Genomic DNA, 19,651 nt, shown 5'->3' on the forward strand with positions numbered 1-19,651 from the left:
CTCCCCACCCCACCCCCACCCAGTCCCTGGAAAAGAACGGGTGTGGTATGAAGAGTTGCATATTTTACTTTATTTTTATTAAATTAAAAGCTACAGTCTGGCAGCGATTCCAGAACAGGGTAAGGAGGTTCCTCATAGGGGTCAGAGAAGAGCGGAGAAAGACAGACTGACGGAGACTGGGACACAGGAAAGAAAGGACAAGGTTAAGGAAGAACTGTATCTGATGAACACACACAGCCGGCTCCATGGGGGGTGGTGGGGAGCTCACATCAGCCCAATTCCTCCTCTCTGGCACCCGAAGTTCAGCGGTGAAGCAGTATGTGGGGGCAGTTGGGAATCAAGAGACCCTCTCTTCCCCACCCTAGGTCCTTTCTCGGCTTGGTCATGGAGCACAGCACATACCAGAAAAAGCCAAGGGCATTGGAGGGGCAGGGAAACCGGGAGTATATATACACCGGGAGCGGAGAACAGAGCCTTGGAGGTTGGCCTCTGCCAGAAGGGAGTGGCTCACACTGCATTGAAACACTTGGCCGGTGGGGGATGGGGGAAGGGATTGCCCCCTCCCTCTCAGAACGCCCTTCCCAGTCAGACAGCTCCCCTACAGGTGTGTTGTGGGGGGCAGGGGGCAGAGAGGAGAAAGAGGCTTCTGCTGGGTCCTAGTAGAGGTGGACAGCAGGGGCCTTGGCAAAGGCGATGTCCTTCAGTCATCTGTGATACCCTTCGCTCTCAGCTCCTCTTGCACCCGGGTCAGGTAGGTGGGGTCTGGGTACCCAAACCTGGGAGCAAAGAGAAATGAGGGTGAGGGTTGTTAGCTGTTGGAACTTGCTATTATCCCCATACTCACCCTCATTCTAGGTGGCTCAGATACCTCCCCACCTCCCCTAAGGGAGGACACCTCCAAACCCAGGATAACTTAGCCCAATTCTGCTTATTTTTGTAGGCTAAGCTGGGCACACCAGGACCAGGTTGAATGTAGGAGAAACTGAGACAGCTGAACAGTTTGGAAGTGGTCCTCTCCAGTTAGGAGGCTCCCAGAGCAAGGGGTTGGTGGGTCCCTCAGTGGAAATGGAGGAAAGGGGAGGAGCCAAGGGAAAGGAAATGAAGAGGGGTCGCACAGCTGGGGTCCCCCTGTGCAGCTGGTCTTGTGGTGGATGTCATTCCAGGTGATGACATTCGGTCTCCCTGTGGTCATGGACGTGCCGATAGTGAAGGTGAGACGCTGGTCAAACGCCTTGCGGAACAGGGTCAGCACCTTGTTGCCCTCAGGGCAGTCCGGGAGGTAGGCCACCCGTGTGGTGCCAGGATACCGAACTCCTGGGTTTGGGTGTTCAGCCTGGGAGGAAGGTGAAGCAGAGTGGGCAGTGAGCAGCCAGGCATCCTAAGGCCCAGATGCCAGTGAAGCGTCATCCAGGCCAGTCTCTGTCTGAGCACCCCCAGCTAATGCGGATAGGGCAGCAACAGGCTAACAGCTTTCCACAGAAGGAGAGATTATATGGCCTCAGCAGCAAGAGCCTGTTTCAGAGCATAATCTTTACGTGTTAAGAGGTTTTTTCTGCTGTCTCAATCCCTCAAGTCTCCATTCAGCAACAAATGAATTCTCAGAAGTGATGGAAGGTAGTTGGTCCCTATACTCCAGACAACTCAGCAGAAATGTGAAGACAGAATAATCTGTCTTTCAGCCTTCCCTTAACCTGAAAATACTCCTAATGTTTCTGCCACTGTCTAACCTGTTCCATTTTCCATCAGTCTTCTCTGCAGCTTCTTCACCCCTCTGCAGCCAGAATTGCACATTACTCTTTGTCCAGCAGGAAGACACCTATAGGCCTTGACCACTCCCGTTTTTACAGAGTGATGCTCCTGGCTCTGTTGGGTTGGTCAGATCCCTTCCTATTGTGCCTCCCTGCCCCTAAGCCACCACCTCCACAGAATTTACCTCTGCCAAGATGGCAGCACAGTTTTTGTGTTCATCAAGGAAATAATATGCAATTTCTTTCTCTTGTATCTGATTTGTTTTTCTTTTTCCTAGCTCATATCTGATTTTCACGTGTGCCTTGGGATCACAGGGATGGAAAAGCTGGGCCTCACAGGGACCTCCTAGGTCTAGGGCACTGAGTAAGAGGGCATAGTGGAAGACAGCAAGACTGTCTCACATCTAACAAGCACACTCACCCTCACCCGGTTTTCCCAGGTCAGAGCTTGGGGAGAGCCAAAGGGTAAGGGCGGGCCATGGTCTTCTTACCCCCTGGACACCGGGCGGGAAGACGTACTGGATGACAATGGTGCCATACTTCTCATAGCTGGGTAGTAGGAGGGTGGCGTCCTTAGAGACCAGCATCCGCCCATTCTGGGGCTGGTTGCCCACCAGCTGCCCATAGAAGCGGCCGCACATGGGGCAAGCCTTTTTCACCTGCAGAGCCCGGGTGATGCAGCCCTCGCAGAATGAATGCCGGCACTTCTCCAATGTCTTGGCATTCTGGATCTCCCCCAGACAGATGGGGCAGGTGCTCTCCTGCTCTTCTGCCTCCTCCCGAAGGCGAGGAGGAAGAGGTGGGGGGAGGGGGGGAGGAGGAGGGGGGAGCCCCCGAGCCCCTGGGGGCAGAAGTGGGGCTGCTCGGAGAGGGGGTGGACCTGCGCGGTGCATCTCAGGGTGCTCCCCTCCACCCCCCAGAGCCAGGCAGCCCATCAGCTCCCCCTGCCTCTGAGCTTTCTTCAGCTCTTTCTCTGCCTCTTTTAGCAGCCCCTTAAGAGCCTTCCGGGCTAGGTAGAGCCCATTGGGAGGGGCCGGGGGAGGGCCCTGTGGGGAAAGCTGGAGAACGTAGATGTCAGAAGTCTCGCCATCTATGAGGATAGACACACGATGCTCCTCCCGAAGCCGGGCCAGCCGGGCTGGGGTCTCTTTGCTCAGGAAGTCCCACACAGGCTTGGAGACAGTCACTTTGTTCTTGCAGGTGCCTCCACAGGCTGCCATTCTGGACAGGACGAACGACACTGCCCCCAGGGTGAAAGGGACTCAGGGTGGGGGGTCCCCATTTGACAAGTATCAGTGCCTCCTCCTTCAGGTTCCTTCCAAACCCTCTAATACCTCTGTTTTCTCAAAGCCTAATCCCCAACCCTTCCCCCAAATTCATATTCTGTCTCCCCTTGTCTTCCAAACCCAGCGCCCACTGAAGAACAAAAAAGTTTCCAGAGCTGTATTACCATCTAAGCCAAGTATCAGTCTTGTTTCTCCTGTCATTTCTCCCAGATCATAGAAACAATTTGCCCCTCCCACCTCTGGGGGGAAAATGGGCTCTTTAAAGGGGAGGGAGACTTTTTGCCCCTCCTTTTTGCTTACTTTGATCCTGAAGAGCTTAGAATTGGCATGCAGGCTCACTCTTTTTTCCCTGCTCCCTACTTGTAGGTCGTGTGAGCTGGTAGGGCGGAAAAAAAGGAAGGAAAGTGAGAAACCCCTTCTCCCAATTCCCATGGCCCCCAACCCAGCAGCCCATGGAACAGAGACAGAAACCTGGGTATAGGTTACTGAGAATGGTATTACTTGGAACATGGAATGAAGGAAACCAGCTTAAGGGTAAAAATTGAGGATCCCTTGTCGGGAGATACCTGGGAAGCCCATGGAAGATGATGGCAGCAGAAATCCTTCTATTTCCACTCAGCTGACCAGGACTGGGAGTAGGGGAAGGGTAAAAAGTTATGATGGCAAATGTTACCATTTCCCTCAGCCAACCCAGAAATAAAAACTCCACTTCCATTTCCTCTCTCCTCTGCAGAATTCCATCATCAGCTTCTCCCCAAGTTGCTCAAGAAGGAACATACTAACCTTCCTCCTTTCTTCCCCAGCTCTGAGGCCCCCAAGAAAGCCTAGGGCACACATAAAAGATGTCAGGAAAGAAAACGCCCACACAGGTGGAGGTCTTCTTGCCACCTCCCTCAGATCACATGGACCGGAATATTTCCTATGTTCTCCAACTCCTCGCCCTGCTCCACATTCCCAAATAATTCAGCCCCAATTGCCAGGGAGCCTTCCTTGAGAGCTAACTCAGTCCCTTCTGCTGAAGTCTGTTAAGGATGTGAACAAAGTGGCAGCAGCCCCTGCAATAACAAAGTTCTCATTGTCACCTTTTAAACCCAGCACAGGCAGGGCTGTCTGTCAGCTCCCAAGTCTGGCATTTAGGGAGGGGCGGGGCTCACACAAGGGCACAGCTGGAGGGGCCTGATGTTTCCCTGAGTCTGGTCGCATTGGGCTACGAGGCTGTACCCACAACACTTCCAAATGCAGCTCAAACAGAAAGAAGGGCCATTAGTGTGACCTCCATTCAATGACTGATCCAAAAAGGAGCAGCTGTCCCTTCATGCCTCCATCATCGTCCCCCAAGGCCAGATGCACCTTGAGATTCATAAAGTGAAAATGGAACCCTAGAGTCTCAGCCCATACAGTGTATCTGCGATGCAACACCCCCCTCCCCATCACAGGGGACCCAGGACCTAGGTGTCCTAGCTCCAAGTCCTGCTGGCACAGAAAAGGGAGGCGGGGCCACAGTTTAGGGTGGGTCTGTGATTCCTCTGTGGCAACCCAGGCCGGTCAAGGGACAGTCTCTCCCTCCAGACGGAGGCCAGAGGGAGGGACAGCCCGGAAGGGCAAGGGTCCCTGGAGGCATCCACTGAGGCAGCTCCCGCCCTCCCCTCACGGCCTCCTACAAGACCCGACCCGGAACCAACTCCCCACATCCCTCACTCGCCAAAGCCCCCGGATCCCCATTGCCGGGCGGGGGTGCATGTCGGCCCGATCGCAGCCCTCAGAACCCCCGAATGGAGGCCAAGGCTGGAGGGTGCTAGAAAGATGATCGGCCGGGCACGGAGCGGGGAACCCGGAGCCGCGCGCGGGGAGGGGAGGTGGAGGAGGGGGCGCCGAGGGAGCGAGGGGCGTGTGAGGGGTGCGAGCGGGGCCTGGGGGGCGCGCGGTGGGTGTGGGGGGCGCCGGGCTCACCTACCTCTCGTCAGCGCCGCCATTGCCGGTCACATGACTGAGGCTGTTGCTGGGATGACGGTCCGGGCCTTAGCAACAAGGAGGGGGGAGACCCCGAAAGGTTGGGGGTTGCAGGGGGTGCAGGCTGAGGGAAAGGGAAGGAGGGAGGACAGCACCCTCTTTCCCCTCACAGGTGATAATCACTGTTCCTTTGACCCCCTTCTATCCGCAAGCCCCTGCCCTTCCTCCCCAAAACAAAAATGGAGGCGCTGTTCCAGTCTTTGGAGGGAGGGGGTGGCGTCATGGAACTGAGGGTAGGAGGTTAAATCCCTGGAGACGCCACCCTTCTCGCTCCCCGCTCCCGGCGGAGCACTCTCCCTTTTCTCTCCCAGCCAGCTGCGTAGCAGCTCCGGGGAGGTGGTGGTGGATGGGTGGGTGAAGTGTTGGTGGGTATATGGGGATTCGGGGGGGAGGGCGGCAATTTTTTGAATCCTTATGGTAGAAGGGCCTTTGAGGAACAATGTGGGATGGGAAGAGTCATAGTAAAAAAAAGCATTGGTTTTAAAAAAATAAACAAATCCGGGTACTAAACTATTTCAATCCCCTCCCTCATCTGCCTCTTTCTAGATTGTTACCTCCTGTGACCCCCACAACCTGCTCTCAGTTGGTCATTGGTAAGTGCCTCTGATTTTTCTCTTTCCACAGGGATATGGGGGCTGGTGCAGAATGGGAAGCGAATACATTTTTTAAAAAGTGGCTTGAGGTGGTGGTAGTGTCAAGTGTGTATGGTTCCAATAGAGTTAAAAACTCTCAAAGACAGAAAAAAATAAAAAAAAGCTCTGCTCTGCTTCCCACATCAAGCAGTGTCTGCCCAATTCAACTCACTTCCCTGGGGCCACATCAAGCCAGGTTTTTCCACCAGCCAAAAGACTTCCTCAGCCAAGACAGGAATCTCTCAAACTGGCAACAACCTCTATTCATCCACCCCTTTTTCACTCCCCCTCTAGACTGGAGGGCTGGTCACTTTCTTCACTTTCCCAGGACTCTGCTGTACTCTTCCTTCCCTCCAGGAAGAAGACAGCTTTCCCAGGAAGCCTGGGGGAATACTGGATTCCGTTTCTTTTAGCTGGTGGGCTGAGAGGCCTACTCACCTTTACAAAGACGGAGTGTTAGCAAGCCCAGGACTCAGGAAAGAGGAAGGGTCCCATCACCCTACCCTTCCCTGGCCCTCACTACCGCTGACCTCCCACGAAGTTGAAGACTCAAGTTTTCCATTCCGGTGCACACCCTTCACAGCTTTTTTTAAAAAGTTCCCAGCCATCTGTCTAGAAACCCACATCCTTAGTTAGGGGCCCAACACCTTGAACACCAGAATTCTTCAGCTGGTCTCTGCACCCTTAAGCACAGGCTTCCTCAGAGAAGTGAAATTAAAAAAAAAAAACAACAACATTTCTGTACAGGAATTTGGATTGAATAATTTATTCCCTGTATTATGATAGTAATGGGAGCAAATACACAATTTTTTATTAATAAAACAAAAAAAGATGAAAAACAGAAGCAACAAATGAAGACATCCATACTGCCCATAATGCATCAGCCATGCAATCAGAAAACCCATTTCTAAAGAACAACGGTTGCTGGTGTCAGAGTTTTATTGCATTCATCGGGGGAAAGGGAGATGGTTGGAATGAAAAAGATCCATCAGTCTTCTGACAGGAAGATGTTATAAGGGGGCTCCAACCCCTAATGGGTACTCCTCTTGTTACCACCTTTGGAGCAGAAGATGAAGGGGAGAGAGAGCTTCTCCCTATGGCCTCATGGCTTCTTGTGAGACAGATCAGTCCAGCCAGATACAGAGCAAAGCAGCTTTGCATCACCACAGGCCAGCTGCTGGTGCCCACCTTTATGTTTAAAAAAAAAAAAAAGTGGAAGCCTCAAGAGGTATGGAGGATACCAAGAAGAATGGGTGCCTTGGCCCCAGAGGCATTGTAGGGAGGGGAAGACAATATATCTCATCAGGGTTCTCAACATTATGAGAATACCACACATCAACTCAACTATCTTTGGAGGGGCTGAGTGATTGAGTTACGGCTCTGACTCCTCTCTGGGGGTGGAGAGTGAAGATGACAAAGAAGGCCATCTGTCCCCTAGGAGACACAGTTGCAGTATAAGACAGGACAGAAGAGAACAGAAAAACAAATCCAACCGGAAAAAGGGGTGGGAGAAAGAAGTGTGCTAGGCACACACATCCAGGGAGTAGGGGAAGTTCCCACACTTGAGGCCTCCATCCTCTTGAAATGACCAGAATTGATCCAAATAGAGATATTTCTTTCTTCTGGAAATAAACCTTGGGGATGGCTAGGCAGGATGAAAGGAAATTTAACATGGAGAATGAATCTTACACCCTGGCCCATCATCCCAGCCTCCAAAACTGGCCACACACCCACTGAAGGATTCCAGTCCCAGGAGAGGTGTGAGGTTCTGGTGAAGAGCAGCAATAGTCAAACACCTTCCCCCAGGCTTGAATGATTTTGGCCATCTCTGGGCTCCTGTGCCCAGATGTAGAGATGAGTGGAGATGGAATTGAGGTGAGAAAAGAGATTACTCAATCTTTGACAGAGACCCAATCCAATGCTCTGCATAATCATAAGAGTTCTCTTAGGTCCCACCTCTGTGAGGTGCCAGGCTGCTGACCCACTCTTTACCCCACCTGGGTAGGACTGGCCATATTCCATTGTGTGTATGCATGCCTGCACCCACATCTGTAGTATCCTGACTGTCATCCATCCTAGGGCCCACCAGGAGGGAAGCATGCCATAGTGAGTTCTATAAAGTTATCAGCAAAATTCAGACACTTTTAGTTCATCCCACACAGCAACGTGCATCCAGAGTAGTTGCTTGAGCCAGGTCCATCTGTCCAGTCAGGTCCTGAAGATGACAAACAACCCCCTTCCCCTAGCTCCTATATCATAGAAACAACAGGAGATATTACAAAGATCAAGGCACTTGGGAGAGAGTCAACAATAACATTCTAATACTACAAGCAGACTTCTTATGGGGAGGGAGAGGGAAGAAAAATGGGCAAAGGGGAAAAAGGACAATGTATTTCTGAGGGTCAGAAAGAGCCTACTCAACAGGATGGAGTTATCTGGATGGAAGGAGCCTGCAGCCTGAATTTAGCAAAGGAAGAAGAGAAGTGGTGGCTAGAATATCCACAATTCCCCCAAGCGTCTCAGAACCCCACCACCTTGAACATCAGAGAGAATCAGGCAGTCTCTTAGGCAAAGATGTTGGTAATAAAATCCAGGAATCGCTTAGCATACTGCTCTGGATGGACAGTAGAGATCTCTGCCCCAGCCTGTGAGAGGAGATATGGAACAATGTGTCAGGCCACCCTAGCACCTGTCCCCATCACCCCCACCCAATCTACCCCAGACAACTTCCATTCTTTTGCCACCCCATTGCTCTGGCACAAGAGGCTCTCTCTTCCCAAAGAATAGTCAAGACAGGAAAGGAAAGGCTTTTGGGAGCTCTCACCCCATGCTTGACAGTTTTGGCTGCATGAGCTGCTTTCTTCTTGGCATCATACTGTGTAAGGATATCAATGAGGCCCATGAAATAGACCTCCTTCTGGGGGGCTCCTGGGAGAGAGACCAACAATTCAGAGCAGGTTTAGTTCCAATTCCCTTTCTCCAGGAACCAATCAGTTTTGTTCTGAAAAGCTCATCAGGCTCTCCCCCACCACTCTGGTCTCTGTCCTTCAGGAACAATCCCCTCTCCACCCTTAAATTGTCCCGGTTCTCTCACCTTCAGCACTCCGGATGGCGTAGACATCAATGAAAGACTCAAACTCTCCTGGGCCCAGGGGCCGATGGGAATGGATGTAGCCTCCGATACCCTCTGGGGAGGTGCCATAGGAGCCCACCAGAGCAGGAGGTCCAGTCAGGCTGCAGTCCCCATCCACCTCTGACTCATCCTCCCGCACGGGCCCTTCCTCCTCTGGTTCAGAGCCCCGAATGATGTCGTGGATGCCCAGCAGAAGGCTGTAGTCCATGATCTTCAGCTGCACTAGAAACTGAGACCCACTGACAAATCAGACACCTCTCTCTCACTCTTCACTGCTAGGTATCACCCCTGTACCTGTACCTTTGAATTTCTGGGGCCCTCCTGGGGAAAGGAAGTGTAAAAATTAAGGTTGCAGGGCATACCACTGCCCTTTAGTGCCTACATGTCCTGGTATCTAAGATCATCCTTTTAGCTTATTCCAGCCACCCCTTCCATGGGTCAACTCCAGGGGTTTTTCATGTCTCATACTAAACCCCCACACATGCAGAGGACCTGAAGAATAAAGGGAAGGTGTGGAGCTCCCTCATACTGTGAATGAAAGAGACAACTACCCTCTAGGGAGCAGAAAAAGGAAAGCCATTTCCCAGAGCACCCAGTTATCACCTCCACATCTCTCTTTAGCTTCTCCAGAAATATTTTCTTCTCTTCTTCACCAATATATACTTTCTGGTTCTTGTTGAGAAAGTCCATATCCTTAAGGGTGGGCAATTCTTTAACCTAAGAATAGGTAAAGGGACATCTTGGGAGCATATCCCTTTCCCAAGGTCTCAAAATCCCACCTTCTGTCTAGGGCTCTATGCTAGCTCAGTTAAATCTCATCTAACTCCACACTGTGATGCTTCCTTGGTTTGTTCTCACCTCCAGTGACTTCCACAGACTCAGTCACTACAGCTGTATCACAAATCACATCCCACTACTCTCTGCTTATGGTTTTCAGTCAAGACCCTCCAGGCTGACTTTTTTTTTTTTTTTGAGATAGGATCTCGATCACTCTGTTGCCCAGGCTGGAATGATAGTGGTACGATCTCAGCTCATTGTAGCCTCAACCTCCTGGACTCAAGTGATTCTCCCACCTCAGCCTCCCGAGTAGCTGGGACTACAGGCACATGCCACCACGCCGAGCTAATTTTTTTGTATTTTGTAGAGATTACGTTGCCCAGGCTGGTCTGGAACTCCTGGGCTCAAGCAGTCCTCCTGCCTTGGCCTTCTAAAGTGCTGGGATTACATGCATGAGCCACCTGCCCGGCCTGTGTCTTCTTAAGCAAAATAGCTGCTTGAATAAAATAACCCAGAATGGGAAGTGGAAGTTAAACATTTTGCTCTTTAAGTCTGGCATCCTCACCTATCCCTAAGCCTTCCATATGGAATAATCCATGCCAGTGTTAAAGCAGTTGCTCCCACTGCCCCTTCCAAACAATCCCCGGATCAACAGAAGTTTACCCCCCCCTCTTATTTTAAGTGGTTTAAGATAACAAATAGCTAGTAATCCCTATTCCTATATAAAGTGGCCTCTCCATCCTAAGAAGTTCCCCTCATCTGCCCTCCCTCATCCCTCATCCCTCACCCTAGCACAAAAAATTACTATCACCTTTTCCTTATCGCTGGCTTCCCGGGACACTAGGGAACCCTGCAGAGAGACCCAAAGACCAAGTCAGTAGAAGTGGCTAAAAGAACAGTCAGAATCCAGCCCCTAAGATGAGTACTCAAACCCAGCCTTCTTTCCCTTAAAAGGAATCATCCAAAGACCTCCCAGGGTCTTCCCCATTCTCAGGCTATCAGGAGCCTCCCTCTAAGTCCAAGATATCCTCTTCTTACCTTTAGGTCATACTTCCTGTGCACAGGAAGACGGTGGCTAAACATATTGCGCATCACAAGCATGTAGCTGTCTTCATTGTCCACACTGACTCGGTACATCCCCAGGAACTGGGGCAGAAGCGTGTTGCCATGGCACTTCACAATGTACTATAGTGAAAGAGGGGGAAGGAATGGGGAGAGACTGAGTAGTAGATACACAAACAGCCCAGGGAAATTCAAACACTGCCATTCCAGGGTGGAGCAGAAGACTTCAAGTAGAGAGGTTACAAAGTCAAAAGTGGTAGAAGCTTCCCCAAAATGCTCCAGGTTATCCATGCCATTTCTGAATCCCCCTTTCCTCTGATTCTTTCCATTTTACCTCTCTTAATTTTAAAGTGTTATCTCTCGATTCACCTTTATCATTCTTTGAGATGAGGGAGGGTAAGTGTTGTTATCCTTATTTCAGACTCTCTCTATATGCAAGTGGCACAGAACCAGGATTAAAACTTACATCTTATCAATTAAATCATTTTATCTAGAGCAGTGTTTCTTCATAGGCTAGATTCCCATAGTTTAAAATGTCTGCATCGGGTTGGGCTGTACTGTGTCATTCTGTCACTGTAATATAAACACAGATTTTTACACCTAAAAAAAAAAAAAAAAAAAGTCTGCGTGATGGCCTACAATTTGGATTCTTTTTTTTTTTATTTTGGAGATGGAGTCTCACTCTGTTGCCCAGGCTGGACTGCAGTGGCGCAATCTCGACTCACTGCAACCTCCGCCTTCCAGGTTCAAGCAATTCTCCTGCCACAGCCTCCCGAGTAGCTGGGAGTACAGGTGCACGCTGCCATGCTCAGCTAATTTTTTGTATTTAGTAGAGGTGGGGTTTCACTGTGTTACCCAGGCTGGTCTCGAACTCCTGAACTCAGACAGTCTGCCCACTTCGGCCTCCCAAAGTGCTAGGATTACAGGCATGCGCCACTGCACCTGGCCTACAATTTGGATTCTTTTAAAAAAATTATCCTATTAAGCCAGGCTCACACCTGTAATCCCAGCTACTTGGGAGGCTGAGGCAGGAGGATGGCTTGAGCCCAGGAGTTTGAGACCAGTCTGGGCAACATAGTGAGATCCTGTCTCTCAAAAAAAAAAAAAATTATTCCTTCAGTGCTTACCATCTCTCTTTCTGTGTGCCGCCTCTTTCTCTTCACAGCCAACCTTCTCAGAAAAGTAATCAGCAATAAATTCATCTCCTGTCTCTCATGCACACCTTGAATCACTGAAATCAGGTTTATACCTCATTTCTCCTCTGAAATCTCCCCCATATCCCTCAGTTGTCAAATCTAGTAAGTATTCTAGTCATTGTTGTATTTCAGCTTCGTGGCACTTGATCCTATTGACCAGTCTCTTCTTAAAACTCCCTTCATTCTCAGCTCTTATTATACTACCTTCCCGATTTTCCCCTCCTCTTTGTCCTCGAATCTTTTCTGGAATGTAGTACAGCATAAATAACTAAAAGTGTCAATCTACTCTTAGTTTCCTTTATGGGCTCATTTCTTCACTTGCTCCTTTAGGTTCTGTCCTCAACTTTCTTTTCATTTCACTGCACACAACCTCCCTACGATAATCATATCTATAGTCATGGTTTTAATGATCACTTATTCACATATAATTCTCAAACCTATACTCCCAGTCTAATCCTTTTTCCTGAATTCTGTACCCATGCCCCAACCACTTACTGGACATCCTCATCTGGATGAATTGCAGAAACCTCCAATCAGTATGTCCAAATCAGAACTTTCTTCCTCCAAAAACCTGTTCCTCTGTTTCTAATTTATGGCGAATGGGCACCCAGTTATCCCTCACCAGGAACTTGGAGGCCCCTGTCTCTTAACTCTCAGTTCTCCCATAGGTCTTCCTTTCTATCCCCAACACCATCACTCCCCCAGGCCTTCACCGTTTCTACCCTGGACTATTAAAATTGCCTCCTAACTGGTATCCACCCTCCGAGTGTTACCTCCCACCAATCTATTCTCTAAAATGCTGTCACATTTGCTAAATATTTCTAAATAACAAATATATCATGCCCTTTGCAAAACCACCTTCAGGATAAAGCCCAAACTTCTTTGTGGGGCTTATAAGCCTCTTCACAATCTGGTTCCTGCCTATTTCCACAATATTACATCCCATCCAAATGGAATTTCTTGCAGTTTCCTAACGCCAAGTTCTCTCATGGCTCTGTACCTTACTAGTGCTGTTTCCCTTTGCCTAGAATGCTCTTCCACCCTGTCCAGTGGTTAATCTCTACTAGTCCTTCAAGGATCAACTCTTACAGTATCTCCTCTGAAAAACTCTCTTTAGCCTCCCAAGTTCACTTCTTTCCCCAGGTGAGTTAGGATGCTCTTCTCTAGCTTCAGAACATTCTGTACAGACTTCTACTATTGTATATATCTTGCTGTGTGCTACTGAGTCACTGGTCACTGCCATTAGACCAAAGGATCTGTAAGGGCCACAAATGTTCCATTTACCTCCTTCTCTACTGCCTAACATAGGGCCTAATAAGAGATATTCAATATTTGTTGCATAAACCAACGACTCCTTTTGGACTCTGATGTATTCCCCTTGCTCACTGATTTTGGTGAAATTTTTCTTCAGTAGAGACATTCAAGAAGAGTGTTTTTACTGCCAAAACATTCCATAAACTCCACACTCCCAGTAAATCTTTTGTTTAATCTTTTTTCTTTTTCTTTCTTTTTTTTTTTTTTAAGACACAGTTTTGGCCGGGCGCGGTGGCTCAAGCCTGTAATCCCAGCACTTTGGGAGGCCGAGACGGGCGGATCACGAGGTCAGGAGATCGAGACCATCCTGGCTAACACTATGAAACCCCGTCTCTACTAAAAAATACAAAAAAACTAGCCGGGCGAGGTGGCGGGCGCCTGTAGTCCCAGCTACTCAGGAGGCTGAGGCAGGAGAATGGCGTGAACCCGGGAGGCGGAGCTTGCAGTGAGCTGAGATCCGGCCACTGCACTCCAGCTTGGGTGACAGAGCGAGACTCTGTCTCAAAAAAAAAAAAAAAAAACACAGTTTTGCTCTTGTTGCCCAGGCTGGAGTGCAAATGCATGATCTCGGCTCACCACAACCTCTGCCTCCCAGGTTCAAGCGATTCTCCTGCCTCAGCCTCCTGAGCAGCTGGGATTATAGGCATGAGTCACCGTGCCCAGCTAATTTTGTATTTTTAGTAGAGACAGGGTTTCTTCATGTTGGTCAAACTGGTCTCGAACTCCCGACCTCAGGTGATCCTCCCGCCTCGGCCTCCCAAAGTGCTGGGACTACAGGTGTGAGCCACTGCGCCCGGCCTGTGAATCTTATCAGACAGAATAGCTTCCCTCATCCCATTTAGGGCTAGATATGATTATGGTTTCTCTCTTCCAATGAGTTTTCTCCCCAGTCAGCATCTATTACTGATAGCAGCTGAGCTATATGTGAGTAGGGAGGAGAGGGAAAGAATGGGGCTAGAGAGAGGCCTGACCTGGTGATAGTTGGAGAGGTTGCTATGCATGTCAGCAATGTCCTCACTGGATACTTCTTTGATGACCAGAGTCCGATCGTAGGAGATAAGGAAGCGACCATCACTGCCTTCACTTTCGCTGGGGGGGTTTCGGGTAAGGGACACCTGGGGACAAAGAATGGGCCAGAGGCTCTTTTCCTCCCCCTTTATATGCAGAAACAAGTCATAAGAAAATGGTCAGCTGAAAGTGGATGAATCCCTGGGGTAGGAGATTCAGCACAGGTTCCTCATCAGGTGTTCATATGTGGACTGAAAGAAACTGAATGCAAAATTCTTTTTTTTTTTTTATTTTTTGACAAGGAGTCTCACTCTGTCACCCAGGCTGGAGTGTAGTGGTGCGATCTCAGCTCACTGCAATCTCCACCTCCCAAGTTCAGGCAATTCTCCTGCCTCAGCCTCCCAAGTAGCAGGGACTACAGATGTGCACCACCACACCCGGCTAATTTTCATATCTTTACTAGAGATGGGGTTTTGCCATGTTGGCCAGGCTGGTCTCTTTTTTTTTTTTTTTTTTGAGACGGAGTCAGGCTCTGTGGCCCAGGCTGGAGTGAGTGGCGCGATCTCGGCTCACTGCAAGCTCCGCCTCCCGGGTTCCCGCCATTCTCCTGCCTCAGCCTCCCGAGTAGCTGGGACCACAGGCGCCGCCACCTCGCCCAGCTAGTTTTTTGTATTTTTTAGTAGAGACGGGGTTTCCCCGTGTTCGCCAGGATGGTCTCGATCTCCTGACCTTGTGATCCACCCGTCTCGGCCTCCCAAAGTGCTGGGATTACAGGCTTGAGCCACCGCGCCCGGCCCAGGCTGGTCTCGAACTCCTGACCTCAGGTGATCTGCCCACCTCGGCCTCTCAAAGTGTTGGGATTACAGGCGTGAGCCACCTCGCCTGGCCAAAATTCTTAATGTAGCTACATCTTTTCCCCCAAGGACAAGGTTTACAGTTTTCATTTAATTTTTGAAAATGCTGCAATCACAAAAAGGTAAAGAATCATATTTGCCAAGGCTTCTCATTTCTCCAAATATGGCTGTCCCAAATATTACTCCTCAGTTGCTGGGGAGAAAGGGCTACCCTCACCCCTGAATGGACTCTCACCAAGTAATCTTGGTCATCAATGCCAAATCGATCACGGAGGTTCCTGAAGACCTGGGGACAATACTCCTTGAACTTGAAATGACTGGGCAGATTTTCCCTGAAATTCAGGTTTTCAAAGTAAGAAAACAAACAATATTACATTTACATACACTTGGTAGTTTATAGTGTACCTTCAGACATATTACCTCATTTGATTCTCATAAAACTCTGTGAAGTCCTTTATTTATTTATTTATTTATTTATTTTATTTTTATTTTTTTTTGAGATGGAGTCTCGCTATGCCGCCCAGGATGGAGTGCAATGGCCGGATCTCAGCTCACTGCAAACTCCGCCTCCCAGGTTCACGCCATTCTCCTGCCTCAGCCTCCTGAGTAGCTGGGACTATAGGCGCCCGCCACGTCGCCCGGCTAGTTTTTTTTTTGTTTTTGTTTTTTTTTTAGTAGAGACGGGGTTTCCTAGTGTTAGCCAGGATGGTCTCGATCTCCTGACCTCTTGATCTGCCCGTCTCGGCCTCCCAAAGTGCTGGGATTACAGGCTTGAGCCACTGCGCCCCGCCTATTTATTTTTTATTATTATTATTTTTTGAGACAGAGTCTCACTCTGTTGCCAGGTTGGAGTGCAGTGGTGCAATCTCGGCTCACCACAACCTCCATCCCCCGGGTTCAAGCAATTCTCCTGCCTCAGCCTCCCAAGTAGCTGGGACCACAGGCATGTGCCACCATGCCTGGCTAATTTTTTGTATTTTTAGTAGAGACAGGGTTTTGCCATGTTGGCCAGTCTGGTCTCGAACTCCTGACCTCAAGTGATCCACCTGCCTTGGCCTCCCAAAGTGCTAGGATTACAGGCATGAGCCACCACACCTGGCCCTTGCGAGATTCCTATAAAAAATATATTATTTCCATTTTATAGAAGGGAAGACTGTCTCAGAGTGACTCAGTGATCCGCCTAAGTAACATGGTTGGTAAGTGGTATAGTAGAACCAGGATCTACTACCCATCCAAACAGCAGCCATTTCCCAAATCTCAAGCAAGTCAGAGGCATTCCAAAGTCAGCAACAGACACCACTGTTTTGAATGGCATCTTCTTTTACTAGAAGGGCTTAGAGAACTCAAGTTTTTCTTTCAAGGAGTCCCTGTCAGAAGCTAATGGTTCTCATGGCATCTCCAAAGTCACAAGCAGAAAAAGAGAGAAAGAGCAGGTAATGGTATCTGCACATATTTACTCTATGGAATTGCCAGGCTAGAGGGCAGATAACACTGATTCATTTAAGGATATAGGGAACACCAGAAATTATTCTCATGGTTTCCTTGCACAAAACTAATTTCTGCATTTGGGAAGGATGTTAAATTTTCAGCTCACTGAAACTTCTAAAATTACTTATTACTCCGTTCTGAGAAGGCTGACATAAGAATGGCAAGGATCATCACTTACCTGTGGAAAAGGTGATTGTTGACCTTGATCTTGGAGCTGGCCTTAAAGTCATCTGGCAGTAGCATCACTGGGAGAGGCACCTGGCTGAGCTCATTGATCTGATAAGCCAAAGCACGAATAGGGAAGCCATAGGGAAGGGTGTAGAGAGCTACCCATACACTGTGTCTGGGCAGCAGTCACGCAAGGGCCACTCAAACCTCATTCCTTTAAAAACACTGGCTATGCATATGCTTGACAGAAGTGAGAGAATGTGTCTAACCCTTCTGCTGCCCAAGAAGGACTACAGTAAGCAACTCTCACACACAGCCCCCAACACGCCCACCCTGTGGAACTTCATGCTCACAACAGTCATTTTATATTAGGCTAACCCTGTAAGGAACTCAGGACTATTTTTAAAGCTGTGAGAAATTCTAGAAAAAAAAAAAAAAACTCTGCAAACTCAAGGCAGCTACATGTTCCATTAGAAAAAGAAAAAAAAAGGCATTTTTAATGCACAAGAGCGTTAATGGGATTCTGTGGGGCCAACCGCAGCAAAAAGGATAAATGTCCAGATCCTGCAAAAGGCATCTCTTTGCAAACAGGACCAGTCTTCGTAGACCACTCTGACCCAGTTGTTTGCAGTAGGCCCCCACCTGTCTAGGTGTAAGGTAAAGAAAGAGCAGCTGATTTCAGAGTGAATGCAGGCAATCAGAGGCTATGAACTCATTAAGGCATCTGTTCCCTAAAGCCAAACTAACCCATAGCCCAAAGGACACAAGCATCACATGCTCTCCTCGGCCCCCAAGATCTGTAGTCTGCTCATTCAGGGTAGAAAGGGAGCTCTGGTACTTAGAAATCCTGAGCTGTGCTTTCTCCTTAGTGTTGCCACAGTACCTTTCACTTGCCTTTTTTACTGCATGACTCCAATCACTAGTTTATGTAAGTTCACCCATCCAGATTGCAAGCTCTTCAAGAGCAAGCGCTCATTCTAGTCGTCTGCATCTCTCAGGTGTCTAACTAGCACAATGTTTGGCACACAGTGATCCTGACATGTCTATTAACTGAATAAATGAATGCCTTACCTATCCTTACTAGATCATTCCACAGAGGCTATGAACTGCAGTCTAACCTAAATCACACACACTGCAGTGCAACCAACTCCGCCTGTTCTCAGTAGAAAAGGAGGACAGAACATATTCCTCCAGACAAAAAAAAGCCACTTGAGATTCTGAGCCTAAAATTCAGCTACAGCTCCTCCTGCCCCCTCCTCTCCACCTGCTAGGCAAGCTGAATCATCACTAAGACATATGTTCAAGGAATTTCTCCATTCCAAACATTTGAAGTAGATGTGTGTTGGCAGAGGGTGGGGTGCTGGGGCTAGAGTATATATACCTAGGGAAGCTGAGGTAGGTCTTACATGTAACTCCCCCAATCCTTAACAAGGGAAAACCCTCCCTGTTAAGCATCCCACAGGGAATAGATGAATCACCTGGAAGGTACATATGAGAGGCAGTCCTACCTCCATCAGCCTTCCCCATACCAAGTGCCTTCCACTGAATACTCACTAAGAGCTTACCACCAGGAGAGCCACAAATCCAAAAGGGATCCGACTGGCCACAAACAACATTCTTAATTTGTGGTTAAGAAAATCTTTACCACAAATTAAAAATGTGACAGAACGGATATTCTTCCTCACAACTTCCATCTCCACAGCCTAGCCAAGACCATAATCATTCAAGAACGCTGATTTCGAAAATATTCCGTGTCACATTCGAGATCACTGCATTTCTCCCACTCCAGACCCGATGGAAGATGGGTAATGGCTGTGCTTCTTTCAGCTGAGGTATCCTCAGGAAAGGGGATGGAGGTCTCCTTGGCCTCCTCCTAACTCCCAGAGCAGTTTCCTGCTTCAAAAGTTCACCACCATAGTGACCCCAGGAACAGAGCTCCTCAGCCTTCTCTTTGGTCAACAATCGCCACCACCTACACCAAACACGATCGCTCCAGCCAGCGATAAGGATGCAGTTAAGACCAAAGATATATATACATAAGTCCTAAGAGAGTGCAAGTTCTAGCTCAGGGTGGGGTAGCTTCTCTGAAATGCTGTACCTCTAGAAGGGAAAGGAAGGGACAAGCAGGATTAGAAAGTCCAGGAAACCTGGAGCTTCACCGAGACAAAGCCAAGAGTCAAAAGCCAAGGATCGGGGCTGGGAAGCAAGGTGGAAAGCAAAGTGAAAGAACTTCATCCATCTACTCCCCTCGGCCTCTCACCCTCCACCTACACTCTCACCAACAACCACCGGAGAAAAAGCCACTCCCCCTAATGTCCTCCCCGCTTGCGCCTGGTCCTGGTCAGTCCCCGTAGCCTGGGGCTGAAGCTAGACATGGCAGGAAGGAGTCAAAGTACAGGGAGCTGGATTTCACGGGGGGAAGGTGGAACTAGAGTGGAGCAGTAAAGGACTGATGGCGAGAAGAAAGCCCACAGTCAGAAAACCTGCTGGGGGAACACCTGGGGGTGGGTGGGCAGGGACCAAGACAGCCCGGGGGAGGGGAGTGGCACTGCGTGGGGCTCCGGAGGCTGGAGCCTGGAACAGGCACGCCTCGGAGCCGAGGGGTTTGGACGGGACTGCGGGGGTCTAGGGCTGGTTCTCACCGAGTGGGCTACGCCCCACAGGAACACACCCATCAGGGGGTCGGCCGCCCGGAACACCTTCACCTTCTGCTGCACGAAATGCTTCTTCTTGGTTTTGGAGGCAAAGCCGAAACCTAGGCCGGGGCCTGCTGTCGCCGCCGGCACCGTGGCTGGTGGGACCGACGAGGACGCCATAGTCTCCCGCGCAACCGACCAAGTGGAAGCCGGAGCCTGCAGCAACCCAGGAGCCCGACCCCGGAAGCGGCGCTCACCTGCGCCGCTGTCACGTGACCGGAGGCCGGACAACGGACGCGCGAACAGGGAGGGGCGGGGCGGGGCGGGGCGACGCTGGCC

At 49.6% G+C, this 19,651-nt stretch overlaps 2 protein-coding genes and 1 long non-coding RNA gene across 11 annotated transcripts; 1 reads left to right on the forward strand and 2 right to left on the reverse strand.

Annotated features, from left to right (window-relative positions):
- Positions 1-48: 48 nt before the first annotated feature.
- DTX3 (deltex E3 ubiquitin ligase 3) lies at positions 49-5,238 on the reverse strand. 7 transcript variants are annotated; one of them, XM_033221525.1, is made up of 7 exons: positions 4,989-5,238; positions 3,818-3,858; positions 3,601-3,663; positions 3,335-3,410; positions 2,240-2,969; positions 1,116-1,333; positions 49-776 (listed from the first exon to the last, which is right to left on the reverse strand). In XM_033221525.1, the coding sequence occupies exons 4-7, from the start codon at positions 3,361-3,363 to the stop codon at positions 701-703; spliced, it is 1,053 nt and encodes a 350-aa protein (XP_033077416.1). In that variant the 5' UTR covers positions 3,364-3,410; positions 3,601-3,663; positions 3,818-3,858; positions 4,989-5,238; the 3' UTR covers positions 49-700. The 7 variants fall into 7 exon arrangements, with proteins under 7 accessions (XP_033077416.1, XP_033077419.1, XP_033077415.1 ...); XM_033221528.1 differs by having other exon boundaries at positions 2,240-2,988; XM_033221524.1 differs by having other exon boundaries at positions 3,818-4,089.
- Positions 5,219-6,872, forward strand: LOC117089876. Of its 3 annotated transcripts, none has more exons than XR_004439791.1 (3): positions 5,219-5,277; positions 5,591-5,637; positions 6,034-6,872. It is a non-coding gene; the product is annotated as an uncharacterized LOC117089876 (long non-coding RNA). The 3 variants fall into 3 exon arrangements; XR_004439790.1 differs by lacking the exon at positions 5,219-5,277 and adding an exon at positions 5,326-5,409; XR_004439789.1 differs by lacking the exon at positions 5,219-5,277 and adding an exon at positions 5,326-5,394.
- On the reverse strand, positions 6,427-19,615 carry PIP4K2C (phosphatidylinositol-5-phosphate 4-kinase type 2 gamma). Its single transcript, XM_033221523.1, has 10 exons — positions 19,319-19,615; positions 16,687-16,784; positions 15,256-15,352; positions 14,130-14,273; positions 10,625-10,771; positions 10,398-10,436; positions 9,413-9,526; positions 8,771-9,038; positions 8,501-8,604; positions 6,427-8,321 (listed from the first exon to the last, which is right to left on the reverse strand). Exons 1-10 carry the CDS (start codon positions 19,490-19,492, stop codon positions 8,241-8,243), a joined length of 1,266 nt encoding a protein of 421 aa, XP_033077414.1. The 5' UTR covers positions 19,493-19,615; the 3' UTR covers positions 6,427-8,240.
- Positions 19,616-19,651: the final 36 nt, after the last annotated feature.

This window comes from Trachypithecus francoisi, unplaced genomic scaffold (genome assembly GCF_009764315.1).
Source record: "Trachypithecus francoisi isolate TF-2019V2 unplaced genomic scaffold, Tfra_2.0 Lachesis_group11, whole genome shotgun sequence".
Taxonomy (NCBI): Eukaryota; Metazoa; Chordata; class Mammalia; order Primates; family Cercopithecidae; genus Trachypithecus; species Trachypithecus francoisi.

Excerpts from the sequence above, each read along its gene's own strand:
- PIP4K2C (XM_033221523.1), bottom strand. The coding sequence starts at position 19,492 with ATGGCGTCCTCGTCGGTCCCACCAGCCACGGTGCCGGCGGCGACAGCA. Across the intron at positions 9,039-9,412 it reads AGCTAAAGAGAGATGTGGAG|TTTCTAGTGCAGCTGAAGAT; the intron begins GTGATAACTGGG and ends AGTGGGTCTCAG. Across the intron at positions 8,322-8,500 it reads CCAAAACTGTCAAGCATGGG|GCTGGGGCAGAGATCTCTAC; the intron begins GTGAGAGCTCCC and ends CTCCTCTCACAG.
- DTX3 (XM_033221526.1), bottom strand. The coding sequence starts at position 3,363 with ATGCCAATTCTAAGCTCTTCAGGATCAAA. Across the intron at positions 2,970-3,334 it reads CTAAGCTCTTCAGGATCAAA|AATGGCAGCCTGTGGAGGCA; the intron begins GTAAGCAAAAAG and ends CGTCCTGTCCAG. Across the intron at positions 777-1,115 it reads TGCACAGGGGGACCCCAGCT|GTTTGGGTACCCAGACCCCA; the intron begins GTGCGACCCCTC and ends CTTTGCTCCCAG.